The sequence below is a fragment of the Xiphias gladius genome, chromosome 5, assembly GCF_016859285.1.
Source record: "Xiphias gladius isolate SHS-SW01 ecotype Sanya breed wild chromosome 5, ASM1685928v1, whole genome shotgun sequence".
NCBI classification, from domain to species: Eukaryota; Metazoa; Chordata; class Actinopteri; order Istiophoriformes; family Xiphiidae; genus Xiphias; species Xiphias gladius.
Genome location: NC_053404.1, coordinates 15,638,473 through 15,653,936, shown reverse-complemented (window position 1 = coordinate 15,653,936; position 15,464 = coordinate 15,638,473). Strand labels below are relative to the sequence as shown.

General features: G+C 40.2%; 2 protein-coding genes across 6 annotated transcripts in view; one reads left to right on the top strand and one right to left on the bottom strand.

The window, feature by feature from the left end:
• Positions 1-461: 461 nt before the first annotated feature.
• On the bottom strand, positions 462-9,325 carry dync2i1 (dynein 2 intermediate chain 1). Of its 3 annotated transcripts, XM_040127630.1 has the most exons (23): positions 9,145-9,325; positions 8,863-8,916; positions 8,040-8,745; positions 7,880-7,947; positions 7,434-7,712; positions 7,249-7,314; positions 6,708-6,758; positions 6,173-6,404; positions 5,882-5,984; positions 5,568-5,697; positions 5,308-5,419; positions 5,130-5,224; positions 4,882-5,011; positions 4,517-4,689; positions 3,981-4,143; positions 3,594-3,707; positions 3,399-3,460; positions 2,566-2,617; positions 2,349-2,409; positions 1,921-2,020; positions 1,669-1,800; positions 1,136-1,359; positions 462-1,043 (listed from the first exon to the last, which is right to left on the bottom strand). In XM_040127630.1, exons 1-23 carry the CDS (start codon positions 9,157-9,159, stop codon positions 872-874), a joined length of 3,294 nt encoding a protein of 1,097 aa, XP_039983564.1. In that variant the 5' UTR covers positions 9,160-9,325; the 3' UTR covers positions 462-871. The 3 variants fall into 3 exon arrangements, with proteins under 3 accessions (XP_039983564.1, XP_039983567.1, XP_039983566.1); XM_040127633.1 differs by lacking the exon at positions 7,249-7,314; XM_040127632.1 differs by lacking the exon at positions 8,863-8,916.
• A 418-nt stretch (positions 9,326-9,743) lies between these two features.
• The window catches only part of esyt2b (extended synaptotagmin-like protein 2b), a 31,117-nt gene continuing 25,396 nt past the window's right edge, over positions 9,744-15,464 (top strand). For all 3 annotated transcript variants that reach the window (XM_040127329.1, XM_040127328.1, XM_040127327.1), the window contains exon 1: positions 9,744-10,397. In XM_040127329.1, coding sequence (XP_039983263.1) covers positions 10,002-10,397 — 396 coding nt within the window. In that variant the 5' untranslated portion in view covers positions 9,744-10,001. The remainder of the gene's footprint in view (positions 10,398-15,464) is intronic.

The window sequence follows — 15,464 nt, the reverse complement described above, 5'->3', positions numbered from 1 at the left end:
CGTCGCACAACTTTGACTTCAACCAGCAAAACAGCGCCTCGGAAAAAAAGCAGGAACTCATCTCATTTCATTTTCAGCGAAATGGGATAGAAAAATTGCCCCTGCAGTTTAACACAAGGACGTAGCTACCATTGAGGACACTGGGTTCATGTCCTTAGTATTTTTAATTGGGAATTTGGAGGGTTACAGACATTTACAGACAATATAACTGAAACGATGACTAAATAAATCAAAAGCTTCGTAACGATCTGAAAATTTCAGACTATTTTTGTCAGGTTCATTTTTTCTAGGGCCTGGATTAATAACCTCAGTATTTCTAAAATCTTGGCTATAGCCCTGGTTAAACATATTGTACTTAAAGTTGGGTTAGGCAGGTGATTTTTATAAATAGCTGGTAATAAACAGTGCTATGTGTGATGCAAGTTGAGAACCTGAGTTACACAAAAATTAAACTGCCAAAGCATTAAATAACACAACTACAGATATACTTAGTTTATTGTATAAAAATTAAACTTGGTACCACTATACAAATATTTCATATTAGTCAAAACGTATAATTATTTACAACAACAAACATTTACATTAGATGTTTCTAATAAAGTGTTTATGTAGGGTAAATGAATTGTAGCCCCTGTAAAGGATCTTTGGTATTGAGCCACGTTCCCGTCCTCGCTATGTTGATGTAAAAGTTTCTAGCCAGATGAAAAACCTAACAAACGTCATATTTAATTATGACATATACTGTACAATGTGACAGTGACAAAAACAGATTCATAAATTGATCTCTTTCTGCTCTTCAGCAGTGTGTAGTAAATCATTTGAATTAACCCAAGCACATCAGACTAAATACAGCCATTTCAGATGAAGTGTTTCAGAAGGCTTCAGTCATTATACTCTCCAACTTCTCCTCTTCTGCAGGAATGAGTACAGTAAAATCTCTTTTGAAATACTGGATTTCTATTTTTCCTGACTCATGCACCAGGGCTATTCCTGAATATGTGTTTTGTTGTCCTGAGTCTCCAAACAAGGCCATGGCTTTCACCCTGAAAACAGAAAACACACACCTGATATTAACTCATACATGACAAATATAAATTTACTCTTGCATTCATCCCTGGTGTCTGTCTGGTGTTACCTATCCGCAGACATCCTCTCAGTGACCACAGGCGCTGTGTCACTTTTCAGCAGGTCCCATATGTGGAGATTAGAGGCTGCATCAAGCACACAGAAGACTGTCGGCCTGGTTTGGGCCCACTGAAGTGAGACCACCGGTTCACCTGCTGTACCGTTCTTCCACTCTGCCACAGGCTGCTCGTGGCTGACTGCATGTAACCTGATGCTACCATCCCCACAACCCACCTGGAAAAAGGGTAAAAGAAAAGAAGGAATAAAAGAAGGCACATACATATTTTTTAAGGCTACAGTATGAATTAGAGCTTTAGACGTGCTGGTAGGCAGATCATGCTACTTTTGGACAGAGCCAGGAGAGCTGTTTCCCCCTGTTCCGGTTTTTGTGCTAAACTGAGCTAACCGGCTTCTGGCTGTAGCTTTATATTTAGCGTACAGACATGATTGATATCAATCTTCTCATCTAACGCTGGAAAAGAAATAGGTGTATTTCCCAAAATACTGAACTATTCTTTTAATTTCAAAAAACTGCATTCTCACCAAGAACAAGTTTTGTCTGAAGGGAGAAAAGTGGATTGAGCTGACATCGACAGGTCGGACTCCAGCCTCCTGAAACCTGTAAAACTTTGGAGGGGCTTTCAAACCGTGACTCGCTCCATGAATGACTAAACCCTAGGACAGAAATGACATTGGTACACTGTCACTTTATTAAACAGGGGCACAATGTTCTGAATATTTTGCGAGGGTTTATTTAAAAATTCGTTATTCTATGGCAGACATGACGATGCTCACCATATTGGTGCCAATAAAGAAATGATTGGAGTCAGTTGGAAGGAACTTTAAATGAAGAGTCTGTAATGGCCCTGTTTTAGGTGCATTTCGTGGTGATACCCTGAGAGCCAGACAGAGCAAGAGAAGGGGAAATAAATGACAAAACCAGAGGTCAAAGGCCACGACATTCCTAGCCTAAAACAAACTGTGCAACACCCGAACACGACAATGCATCACATTCACACTGCACATACAGTATATGACCGCAAATATGTTCCCATCAAATGTTTAGAGGACAAAAACAACAGCCTGTGGGCTGAGTACATAACAAACAAGATCGTATGACCATGACAGAGCAGCTGTGTTCCACTGGGCAAAGACATTGTGGGGTATTTTGAGCCCAGTGACTGGCAGTGACGGATGCATCCCAAGCTATTTATCAATCTCACCTCTCAGCAGTGAGGAGGGAGGAGCTGTGAAGCAACTTAACTTTCCCCCCAGGCCTGAGCCCTGTAAGAGAGAGAGAGAGAGAGAGAGAGAGAGAGAGAGAGAGAGAGAGAGAGAGAGAGAGAGAGAGAGGCTGAAGCTGGTACCACATGTGTGAGAAAGATGAGTATGTTTATGGAAAAAGAACATAATGTATGTTTTAAAACCTGACTATGTTACCTAGATCTGTTGCAGAGCCTGCCTGGTTGGCTTTTGGGAGTTCCACTACCACCTACAGGACACAGATCATAAATCATGCAATACCATCAAGGCATATCTTTGCTGTTTGTGTAGAGTTATCTGAATATGAATGGATAGGTGAAAGTGTCATTCTGAGCCTTAGTAATGTCAAAAAATGTTTGAGAGTGTCATGGATTTTGTCATTTCCATTATTATTCTTTGTCTTACTTTTATTTAGGGTCTAACCATGCTGAATGTTTTGGAACTGTTATTGGGAAGTATCATGTAAACATGGAGTCAGTACACCTTGTGTCCAATCTTTTTAGCCTATATTTGTATACACTTTGGCAAATTAGCACTACCACAAATATGCAGAGATAGCTATAAGCTGTTCCTTTTTGCAACTCTTTGACATACAGACAACTATTGGTGTATTACTTTGATACTAACGAAAAAAAAATTCTTGAGATATAAGGTGTGTCTCTTTTTCTCTGATTTCTAAGTGGATTTCTGGACTTTTACTTACGATGGACACCTGAGATAAGAATATCCTCAGAGAGCGAAGTCAAACTTAATCTAAAAATATGTGTATCATGCCTGCGTGTTCAGATTTAACTGAGTAAAGACTCAGGGAAGAAGTGCAGTTTTTGACGCAAATCAGTGGACCAAACTGCAATAATCAAATTACTGTTGTTTTTGCATGCACCTGTTCCTTTCACCTCAGGTAGTATCTTACTTTCATGTGTGCCCCCCCTCCCCCAAGGTCTTCTGCCAGTTTGAACATTTCTGGTGTACAGAAAAATATGTAGAATCCACTTTGTTCCCCAACCTACCCAGAAATTTAAAACCCCGCTTTCATCCAAAGAAGCCAGCTGGAATGACAATCCTGATGACTCTGGATTATAAAACAGAATAACACTTTGTGAAATATAAAGCCACCTTTGAATGGCAAAAACATATGGCACATTTATAAAATGATACACAAGATCTTAAATCAATGTGTTAACCATTCCTATACCATACCATACCTTCCTCAGATGCCAACAGAGGGACCTCTGGCCTAACCCCTCCTGCTACAGTGGAGGGAACAACTTCTACAGAGGTCACAGATGAGAAATGGCCTGAGCCAGCCATCACTGCATCTGTGTTGACAAGTTGACAAAAGAGAGCATATCAGCACACACTGAATCATCACTAGTGTTACATAAGAAGAACAGCCTTTGAACATCAATTGAGAGAAAGGGCAGAGGCAGTCCTGAATGACTATGCATGGTAAATAAGGATGTTTGCTACATATTGCCCACTGACATTCATTTTCTTGGGGCTGCAGTGAAAAGAGTGAAATACGCAACAACAAAGATGACCGCTGTTTATTTTCATGTACTGAAAATAAACAACTATCACTGGAGACATACCAGTGGAGAAGGTAGGCTGTCTGAAGGTCAGCTCATCCTCCCCTATCTTCAGGCGGTAGTGGTTACCAGCATGCTCCCTCAGGTCCCACAGCACCACAGAGCCAACTGACGTGCCTGCAAACACTAATATGGCCTTTCCAGGGCTGAAACAGCAACACTGCACCTGGGACAGAAAGCACTGAAGGGGGTTACTAACATTGGTTGCAGTGCATGTTGTCCTTTGAGATTGGCCTTCTTTGGGATATTCTTATCATGAAATATGGAGAATTACACAGCAATTTTGATTGCAGCAATTGTTTTTGGTAGGCAAGCAGAGCAATAGGGCCAAATAATGTTTAGTGAGGTGAAATTGTTAACTCTCCAATAGTAGAATTAAAACTATATTGAAACTGTCTTGTACCTCAACAAAATGTAGTAGTAGTAGTAGTCTAAATACTGTCCTTAAAGTAGGTTTCTAAATTTTATTTTGATTCTATTTATCAGCATTTATTACCACTAAATTTCCTATAATTGAAAAAAGAACCAGAAAATGTCACCTCCGATTCGTAGATAAGGATCTTCTGAGGTCTGGATGGCTCCCAGATGTTCCAGATGCAGATGATGGTGCAGCTGTCAAGACGCACAGCACTGGGCTTACTTGTAGGCATGTGGACTGACATCATGGTGTGCCTTTGGACCTGAGAGAAGTGCACCAGGCTGATGTGGCGACCTGCGATTGAGAACAGGAAGGACTACCTGATTAGTGCATTCACGTGCATGTACTGGTTTATACAGCATATTCTACACAACAATGGCCTTCGTCCTGGTTAAACCACAAGGTAAAATTAACAAGTAACAACTAATACAATACAGTACTGATGAGAATGCAGTGGTTTGGGACTTCTCTGGTTGGGGTGTGTACCATAAAGAAAAGGCAACTTAGTGTTGAGCTGTAAACTTCCATCGCTGAAAGAAAGTGTGTCTGTTTGAGTCCTCAACTTCCTCAGGGATTTTCTCTCGGCTTGATCCTCTTCCAACAGGACAACCATGACCTTGAATCAGTCACAACACACAACAGGAGTCAGTGAAGTGTAGTAGACACAAAAAATATTCACGTAAGAAGTAAAGAACTGTAACATTCTTCAAACTGTGTATGTGTAAATTGATAACCTGTGAGGCTGAGCACAGAAATGCTGTCAGACGCTGGGAATCAAAGTTCATTTCATATATGTTTTTTTCTCGTGCTTCCCGAGAGAGGTTTGGATCTGTAAAAGCATGGTAAACACAATTACGGAACTCTGCATGTAAACACTGAGTTCATCAGGGAATTAGCTTGCCGTTTCCTCACCCCCACAGGCTCCATTGTGCTCTGGAGGTTGCTGTGTCCACTTCTCACACACCTCTATCTCCTCTGTTTGAATGTCTCGATCTGCATTATCATCATTACACTGAACATAAGCCTGTCAAGTAAAAAGTTCTTATGTATTATTTAGACATGGACTATGTCTATTTCTTAAAGAGAGAAGATGGAATATTTTTCTTCTCTCTTGTATAATGTGGTTACAGGTATCTGTGTGAAGAAAGACAGGCGATATAATGAATACTGACCTGTTTGGTATTTGCAGTTCCAAAGGTTCTTATATACATATCATACTCATTGACAGGTGGCAGATCCAAAAGGGAGAATGTCATTGAGAAATCCAGATCAATTAAACGAAGCAGCTCTGTGCTGCGTTTCCTATAAACAGAAAAATAGTATGATTGAAGATACATTAAAGAACAGATTCGCTACGCTTTGGGCTTGGCAAAAGTGCCTAAAACCATAACTTTTTTACAATATTGATTCGTCCAGAGGTATCCAGACACATTACAATGATCCATTTTCCATTTAACATGAACAAGTTTTTCTCAAGTTAACTTACTTCTGTTTTGTGGCAACTTTCTTGCTGACTTCACGTTGTTTTGCTGCCACAAAGTCAATAAACTTCCCACGATGAGAAGCTCGACTCTGGTTCTTTTCAAATCCTATAAGGAGGGCAGCAAGAAAATATCATATCTTCCATAATTTTGCACAAAATTCGTCAGGATTAAATGAGCGTCTTCCAATCAGACATGAAGAAAAAGATATGGATAGACTGTAATCTGGGATAATACCAAGTGCAAGTGTTAAAAGCAGTCTCTCAGGAAAACAAAACATAAAAGTAGAACCATACCTCTCGACCATTTAGGCTCGTCATCCTCCCCTCTGCTTGTACTTTGTCTGAACTGAGCTGTTCCAACTCTCTCATTCTCTTCATTCATTGCTTTCTGAATAGCTTCTATCTCCTTTCTCTTTTGTGCCATAAGTTCTTCTCTTTCTTCTCCCACTTGTGGAAAATCTGGCTCCTTCTCATCCTCACCTTCATTTTCACTCTGATCGATCTCCTCAAAATCTTCCTCATAATCCTTTGACCAGAGAAACAACATCCATCACTTCTTATATAAAAATGTTTAAAATTTAAAAAACAACCAAAATACTTTGAGCACAACACATTTTATTAGAATAAAAATAGTTGCACTCACGAAAGCTCTGAGTACTCACCAGTTTCTTAGAATGTAAATCAATTTCAGCATGCAAAAGTAACACAAAAATAAGTAAATATTTAAAAAATCGAAAATTTTAACATAATGAGAAAACTAAAAAAAAACAATCACAGTTTGGTTCTACAGTATGTAGCCTATTTTATCATTAGAATGCTGTATTTTTACCTCAAAATCATCTTCATATTCCTGGTCAGCCAAATCTTCATCATTGACAACCTGGAGGTGTGATAAAAAATACATGTAGGAGATATTTGGAATACTTAAGAAAAGTGTGGAGAAACTCCTTGGGATGATGTTACACTCTAATGAAGCTGAAACTGAAAGAAGAATAAAAGGACAAAGTACAGTAAAGAGTACAGACAGTAGGGGGCTCACAGACCAAACAGAAAGACAGATTCCCCAGCGACTTCAACCAGAAAAAAAGAAGCGTTTTTTTATATTTAAGCTAGTATAAGATAAGGTATAAAATGATGCAAAATGAGCTAAAACAAGGTTTGCTTTTGTGCAAGCAAAGCAAAGCGTAGCTGGGAGATGGAACTCCATTGTAACTGGCTAATTGTAACTAATACTATATTGTCTATGTTTGGCCAGTTACCAACGGTAATAAGAAAACCACACCACCAAACTAAAAAATAGTCTCCAGAAATATAAGAGTACACTTATTTCCTTGAAGGTTGTAAGCACTTAACCAAACTGAGCATCTTACAGGCTCTTCTGTGTCTCCTACATCTTTCACACTAGTTGTCCGGTCCTCAGACACGATCTCAACTTCCTGGATGGCAAAAGTGACAAGTGAAATGTGGGACAGGAAAGCCATAAAATCCATCGGAAAATCCATAGTAATAGATCAGTGTTATGAAGGCTATACAAGCTATTTCTGAGCCTACTCACCTCTTTTTCTGTTGTATGAGTCTCATGCCTATGACTTTTGTCAGAGGCTGATTTCTTGGAGCTGGTTCTGTCTCTGAGATTTCCTTCTAGGTCCTCTTCTACTCTGTGCCTTCTGTCTCCGTGTTTTTTTTCTGGATCTTCTTTCTCTCTGTGCCTTCTCTCTTTGTATTTGTCCCATTCTGCTCGCTCTCTGTCGACACGACTATGCCTTTCCTCTTCAACTGGCCCCTTCGAGTACCGATGCTCCCTTGATTCACTGTCATGCTTCTGTTTTTCATCCTAGAAAGCAGGAAAATCCACACAAGAAGGAGAATGTAACAAAAGTATTTGACACAAGTATACTAACCTGTAAAATTCTCAAATGTATCCCACATAGAGCAAAAATATTCATTCATTTATTTACCTTCCCTTAAAATGCAACAATTAACATTAATGCAGATGCTTACATGATATCGTCTCTCTTTGTATCTCCTTTCTCTCTCCTCTTGATGTCTTCTATGTTCTTCTCTGTACTCTAAAATCAGAAAGACAGAAATATTGACATCATATTGACACCCTAATCCTGTGAACATGGTGAGCTAAATGACCAAATTGACGAATCTTTACCTCTTTCCTCCTTCCATTCTGAAGGCTTCCTGTCTCCATGTCTTTCTCGTCTTTCTTTGTCATTCCTCTTTTCTTCATAATCATCTCTGTGCCGCTCTCGCACCCGATACCGGTCCCTCTGTTCTCTATCATACTTTACTATCCGATCTCTTCCTCCCTCTACACTTTCCTCGTGTCTCCTTCTCTCTCTTTCAGTCCTGTGCTCTCTGTCCCGTTCTTCTCTCCTTCTTTCTTTGTCTCTCTCTTCCCTTCTTTTGTCCCTGTCCTCCTCGTTGTGTCTGTCTCTATCCTTTACCCTGTCTTTCTCTTTATCTCTGTGTCTTTCCATGTCTCTCTCCCTATTCTGCTTTTCCTCTCTATCCCTCCTCCTGTCCCTATTCTCTCTGTAATCATCACTGCACTTATTTCCATCTACCTGTCTGTCCCTCTCCTTCCTCTTCTCCTTGTATTTGTGCCTCTCATCTCTTCTGTCTCTTTCCTTATCACCTCTCCTGTCCCGCGAGCCCTCTTTAATTTGATCGGCATATCTGTCTATTCCGTCTTCATCTCTCCTCTCTCTTGACCTCTCCCTTTCCCTGCGCTTGTCTTGCTCTCGTCTGGAGTCCTTCTCTGGGTCTCTGCGGCCTCTCTCTATGGATTCCCCACCACGGTGCTTTCTCTCATTGTCATCTCGCCTCCTGACATAGACATCACCATGTCCTTCCTCCTAAATAATAAAAAATAAAACAAGTGGTATCAATTTAAATGTAAGTTTGTCATTTATTCTCCGTGTTAGAAAGTCAGAAATTCCTTCTGCAGTGCTTTTTAACTCTGAAAAACCTACCCTGATATGTCTTCTCAGGTCAGCTGGTCTCCATGTGTCTTCCTTGGTTATTTTCTAAACAAGTATTACCTTGTGTTTACTGAATGCCCATTCCAATGTACATTCAACGACAAAAGTATATCCTAACAACATCATACCAACCCCATGAGAAACAGTGAGACAATCTTCATTTCCTAGGATAACGTTTGATAACGAGTTACCACAGCGGACATGCCACTTTCTAATGAAAAACATTTCCCAGTTTTGGCCTGCATAGGGTAAGAACAAAGATAGAGCACTTACCTTGTCACTATGCATGGTCTCATTTGTGTTTTTTTTGTTTATGGAGTTTTTCAATCACCGATGTTTAGCTCATATTTTTGTAGCGACGCCGCCATGATGGGAAATCTCTGATGCGCACGCGCAGTTAGTCGAAACCAAGGTGATCGCGTCACTTCGGCTTGACAACAGGCTTGTTAATCAGCTGCGGAGCAGTCGCTTGAATCAACAGCCGGTTGCCATGGCAATACTTTCTTTTACTGTCAGTTGGGTTTGGGTTCATTTTGGTGTTTGCTATGAATAAAACTCACCTTTTAGGGATTTCTCTGCGCTCTTCATTTCTATTTTAACGGCTCTAGTATTTGAAAGCAAGCTAGCTGGGTACTCAGTTTTATAATTATTTGTTTTAAATACAAAGAGTGTTTGGCAGAATAGCAATTTCAGGTGTTTTTTGACGTTACCTAAGTATTTCTACAATTGATAAATACAAGCTGGTTTACCTCTAGCGAGCACGAGATGGCGGCATTTTTTTCTTTTTAGCTAGGCTACGGGCAACACCGGGAGCTCACAGTGCATGGTCCCTGTGCATTTTTTGGAAATGATCATTCCTACCCTGTGTGGAGACAGAGCGACTGCTGGCCTGACTAGCTCAGCAGACTCATTTAATCAGGGGACTCGAGTCCTCAGCTTTTAGTCGAAGCGCAAACTAAATTGGTCAATGACAGCGATTCCTACGAATGCGATGGGCTGGTGTGCAGGTGAGCCAACGTGAGGACAAGCTCCCCAAAGGAACCGCTTTGGTCCGTTCGCACATGGGAACCGAGTCACCCGACCTTATCCGCATTTTAACTGTTTGACAACGGACTCTGGGGTACAGAAGCATGTCAAGGGACAGCATGACAGCTCTACCAGGAGCCCATTCACACAACGCGAGCCCCGCTTCACCTAAGGAGAATGGGCATAGCGTTCAGCCCAGTGCCAACTTTCCCCATCTCTCAGCGGGGGACATGCCCGATGATACCCGGGTGTCCTCGACCAGCGACCTGACCCAGACCTGGGTTCACTTCGCTAAAACGTTTGTTCTTATTTTCCCCATTTACGCCCTGGGCTATTTTGAGTTTAGCTTCAGCTGGCTGTTGATTGGACTTGTTATCTTTTTCTGGTGGAGGAGGAACACAGGAGGGAAGCACAGCCGACTGAGCCGAGCTCTGGCTTTCTTTGAGCAAGAGGAGAGAAATGTCAAGCAGGGTCTTACGACCTCTGATTTACCACCATGGGTAAGTCTCCCCTGTGAAAAAGAGTAGACGAACAATATAGTAGGATGATGTGCAAACCCGCGGATCCAATCTGTTTCTCCGTAGCGCGTGCATGAGGTATTTTTGTGAGCAACATTTTTGAGTTTCCAGGAAAAAACGCAATCAGCTGTCAGGCGCATGGGGGAGAAGAGTTGAGCTGTAAAGCTGTGATGGAGCAGCTGTTCCCCCCAGCAGTGAAATTAGACTGAGCCCCAGTCTAAATACAGCAGGGTACAATGGTAAACCAGACACCACGCTTGAAAGGAAACATGCCCACAGAGTCCCTGTTATTTTAGGATCCAGATTGCTATCTCTCTTGCGGTTAACTCACTCTACAGTGTTACTGCAACACCTTATCTTGGCAAAATTGTTAGATAACACTGGGATTCTTGACTTTTCCTTGTCAGGGTTAAAAGTTTAGTGGTTAGGATTTTGTTGGGAATGCGCTGAGACCTCCTCATGGAACCTTAGCAGCCTTAGTATATAATTCAGTGACATAACATAGGTTGCACTTACTGAAGTGGTACCCGATACACAAAATACGGCTCAGATAATAACACAATAGTACAATAACAATCAGGTAGTCATTTTTCATTTTTGTCACAAAGCCAGATGTTGTGTGACTTTTTTCCGAACGGCTGTCTTTGAAAGGAGTTTGAAAGGCAGGAGGGAGTGGTATTATAGCATCATGGGGAAATATGTCAAAATAAATGGGCTGTCTTCTAAATAAATGCATTTAGTCCCCTTAATAGAGATTATAAAATGATCATACAGTAGTCATTTTCCATATTCATTGATCAAACTACCTGCTGACTCCTGCACAAGTTAACTCTACTGGAAGTCCAATAGACAGTGATGAACTGACAGTAGAATCCCTGTTTATTTTTAGTGCACTATGTATCTTTTGGGGTGGAAATTAGAGTGAAATGGAGAGATTTATTTTTTACTTAAACCTTCTTGTATAGTCTAAGGGGTCCAGTTTGCCAATCACAAAGGGAACACTTTAGAGTGCATTTAACTGAGTCCTATCCAAGCCCCAAATACAGCTCAACTGAACCGCAAATTAAAGTGAGCCTCAAGTCTTAGCTGCTTAACTTGTCAAACTATAAATACAATACTTTCTATATCACCCTCATCCCAGAGTCACAGATCAGCTGGTCTGTGATGTTTAGTGCAGTCTCATGTTTTGAGAACAGCCAAAAGCTTATTCTGCTGACGCATGCCTGAGGATGTGTTGAGGCTATTAAATGGGGATGGTCAAGCTAGATCGGGTAGAGCAAGAGTATCCCACTTAAAGGAAAGAGGCATCATTAAGTGATCTCAGCAACCTCTGCTCTAAGTCCGTGGTTTGTGAAAGAAACAGCAATGTCAAGCACTACATATAACACATGTCATCCCTGGGGTGACGGTGCATGGCCATCAAAATAAATGACATTACACCATCCAGGGCTTCAGACTGACAAGCTGAGCACATACGAGTGCATCAAAACTGCACTGTCATCATGGGTGGAGATTTTCCCCAGTTACAGCTCCTGAATCTTGGCTAGTGCCAGTTTCTCCCCACTAGGCAGAACTGAGTCTTGATAGAGATGGGATTTCTTTCCAAAAAAGCCTTTTTTAGTGGCCTGCCCTGATTCCCAAACTAATATTGCTTAAGTGCGCTCCTCCTTGTCAAAGTTTATATCCATAGCTGTAATCATCCGGGTGAGTCATTGGCTGGCTGGTGTAGCAGCTACTTACACTAAAAGTTATGTTTTGGGTTTTAGCTTACTGTCACACAGGAACAAAAATGAAAAAAGATTGCACATTGTCCCTCTAGCTGCTGGTATATTTATTTATTTACAACACTGTGGTCAGCTCAACCTTTGTCAGGTATATCGGCAAGCATTAGATAAGTTCCATATGCACGCCTTGACACCTATACAACGTAATGCAATCCACTGCAACAGAACTGCAACAAATTTCACATTTATGAAGATGATAATGGACAGTTTTTGTTAAAACTTTCGGAGATGTCAATTCAACTACATGCTTATTACTGAGGGAGTAGTTACTGCTGGTGTTGAACTGGCCTGCTTTATATTGAAATATGTTTCTAATATTCTGCCCCCCTTCGTGTTAATATAAATGGGGTGGACAAAACATTAGATACACCACTCAATATAATGAAGTCCAGTACAACACCTCTGCAACCTGAAATCTGAATAAAAAACATTGTTAATTTAATACCTCTCTGACAGTGTTTTCGTATACCTCTCTTAACATTATTATCTTAGCAAAGGTAGAATTTACGGCTGAGCTGTTGCACTGTTGATTTTACAGGTGCATCTAATAAAGCGGGCAACGAGTGTGTATACATAGATGCTAGCTAAATTATCCAATCAGTGGACCACTGGTGTTTGTTCATTAGGTGAATGAAACACATTAGGCAAACACACTCACTACTATCTATGTAATTAGGTAAAGAAGGTGTTTTTTCTTCTTTAATACATCACATTCTATCAAAAGATTAGAAAAGGACAAAGGGAAATTGTGCCACAATTATATTATCATCAATCTTACAATTTTATCATACATGAAATGCACGATACAGTTACATCAGTATACAAAGAACATCAGCAATAAATATACTAAGAGATTGTGCGGGAGTTCTTTCATTTTTCTTCAAGTTGTGCTTTCCTCCAACACACCTGTCAACATTCATTTGGGCAGAGAAATTTCCTTTTTTGTTGTATCATAAGGGACACAGTAGCTGGAGTCCAGCAGACACATTAGTTGATTTCAGTTTTCTGAAAGGTGTTTGTTTAAAGGAGTCAGATTGTCTGCATTATAGTAGACCTTGCGATGCACCTCTGTCAGTGTGGCTTATGAAATTTAAGCATAAGTTTGAGAAGTAAGCATTATATGTTTTAATAGGAGCAACTACTGCATATGTCAACTGTATTAAAAACTGTCTGTTTGTTCGGGGATGAAATTTTTGGGACTTTTCCAGGAGCCGTATTAACTCTTTAATGCCTTATTAATAAGAAGTTTGTCCTGACTACTTTCCAGACTCAATGTGCTGATTATAGACAGTTGCAAACTCAAGCCGACTGTTCATTTCACTTTCAGGACATAAACTTGAATCACTTTTCAGTTTTACACCACACAGCAATGATGGCTCGATCTGAATAATTAAGATGGTTTGCTCCCACTTTCTGCTGCACAGCTCAGTTTTCTCAGCCAGCACTTAAAAGCGTGTGTCTTGTTAAGTGAATCATTCATTGCTTCACGTACATTCTCTGAATAGGGTCACTAGGTCAGGTGTAATAATGAAACCTTATCAGTGTCTGGTTCAGAAGATTATATTACATCCACCTCATAATGAAGCTGACAGTTCCCCATCTTCTTGCCCTTGTGACTACTTTAGTCTCACTTTGACACAAATGCTGCACTTTTGCTGCCTCATAAGGAATATTGCTGTCCTTTGTAGCTGTCGCACCCCATGTCACTTCCCACCAGCACTCCAGCGGATTGCATCACTTCATCTTGCTGTTGAGATAAGGAAAAAAACGCCTTAAATATACTGTGATGGAGAGCCAGCATTGATTATCTGTTATTTATTAAGGTGGTGTGTACATGGTTGCACACCTTTGTGCACGACACAGACTTTATTCCAAGCATTTCCGTTAGCTCATGTTAAATCAATGTCTGATTTACTTTATTCGTTCAGGAGGTGTAGTCAAACTGCAGCCCAGTCTCACAGCACAAATGTCGTGTGGAAATAAGTCAGGAAATAAGAGACTAGTTGAGATCTAGTTCAAGATGTAAGCATGATTAAATATGATATTGGAACAATTATGATGTTCACTAAAATTACAAAACCAATTTACCTTAGTTCTATTTCTGAAATTCCTGTAAATCCAGTGGTGTTGGTCGAATAAGACAAATAACATGACTGCACTTTGCTCATACTCAAAATGACGAAAGAAATGAGATTCTATGGTTTGTACTGATGTCAGTTATCTTATACCAGCTAACTCAAAAAACACGATAACAAAGGAAAGGTCATGCAATCAATGCATTCTTCAGGTAGAAATGAAAACCATGGAAAAATACATGACCTTTGCTGTGTGTTTTGAAAGTTCCGTTTCATCTTCCTTTTCCTTTATCTTCTTTCTTTTTTTAATCAAGCATCAACCGCATATCAAAAAGCTTTGCAACAAATGTTCTCAAGCATCAAAACACAAATAGAAACACACTCTGTCCTCTCTTCTTTGAATTATTTTTGTAATAATGGTGTAATTATGGTGTTGCTATAGCAAAGTAAAATGCCATGTTTGTTTAAATGTTCTGAATGGCCAAGAGAAATGTATCATCTTCAAGGTATTGCTTTTCCTGTGTAGAAGACCTACAACCTTAAAGCCTTTCAAAATCAGACTTTGACATCGGAGTTTGGAAGTTTGCACAACATACATCAGCAGTATGAAACATTTTGAACTGGAATGCTCGAACTCGAAAGTTCAGGGCGAGCATTTGATTATAAAGCTGTTTGTCTCTAAACCTTAATCATGGTAAATTCGCACCTTAGAATTTGACTCTGAGGGTTTTTAGACAGGCTAGCAGTGTGGCTTCGGTGATGCAGCGTCAATCTGTTGGTCCAATGCTTTGGTCCAGACTGAAATATCTCACAACTCTGGGAAATTTTGCAATGAAATTTTATACAGGTTTTCATGGTACCTAGAGGATGAATCCTTAAAACTTTGGTAATTCCCCTGACTTTTCCTCTAGCGACACCATGAGGTTGACAGTTGTAGTTGTCAGTGAAATGTTTCAACAAATAATTGGAAGGATTGCCATGAAATTTGGTGCAGATTTTCTGGATGAACCTCAATACCCTTAATACCTGACTCCTGACTTTTCATCTAGCGCTATCATCTGGTCAAAATTTTTACTTTTCGAGTACTTTGGTTTATGACTTTAAAAACTAATGATATTCTCATCAACTGTCTGTTGTGTTTAGTGCTATAATGCTTAGGGCATTGGTAACATGTTAGCATTGTTACCGTG

Excerpts from the sequence above, each read along its gene's own strand:
- dync2i1 (XM_040127630.1), bottom strand. Across the intron at positions 7,713-7,879 it reads ACAAAGAGAGACGATATCAT|GATGAAAAACAGAAGCATGA; the intron begins GTAAGCATCTGC and ends CCTGCTTTCTAG. Across the intron at positions 5,225-5,307 it reads GCACAATGGAGCCTGTGGGG|ATCCAAACCTCTCTCGGGAA; the intron begins GTGAGGAAACGG and ends ATGCTTTTACAG.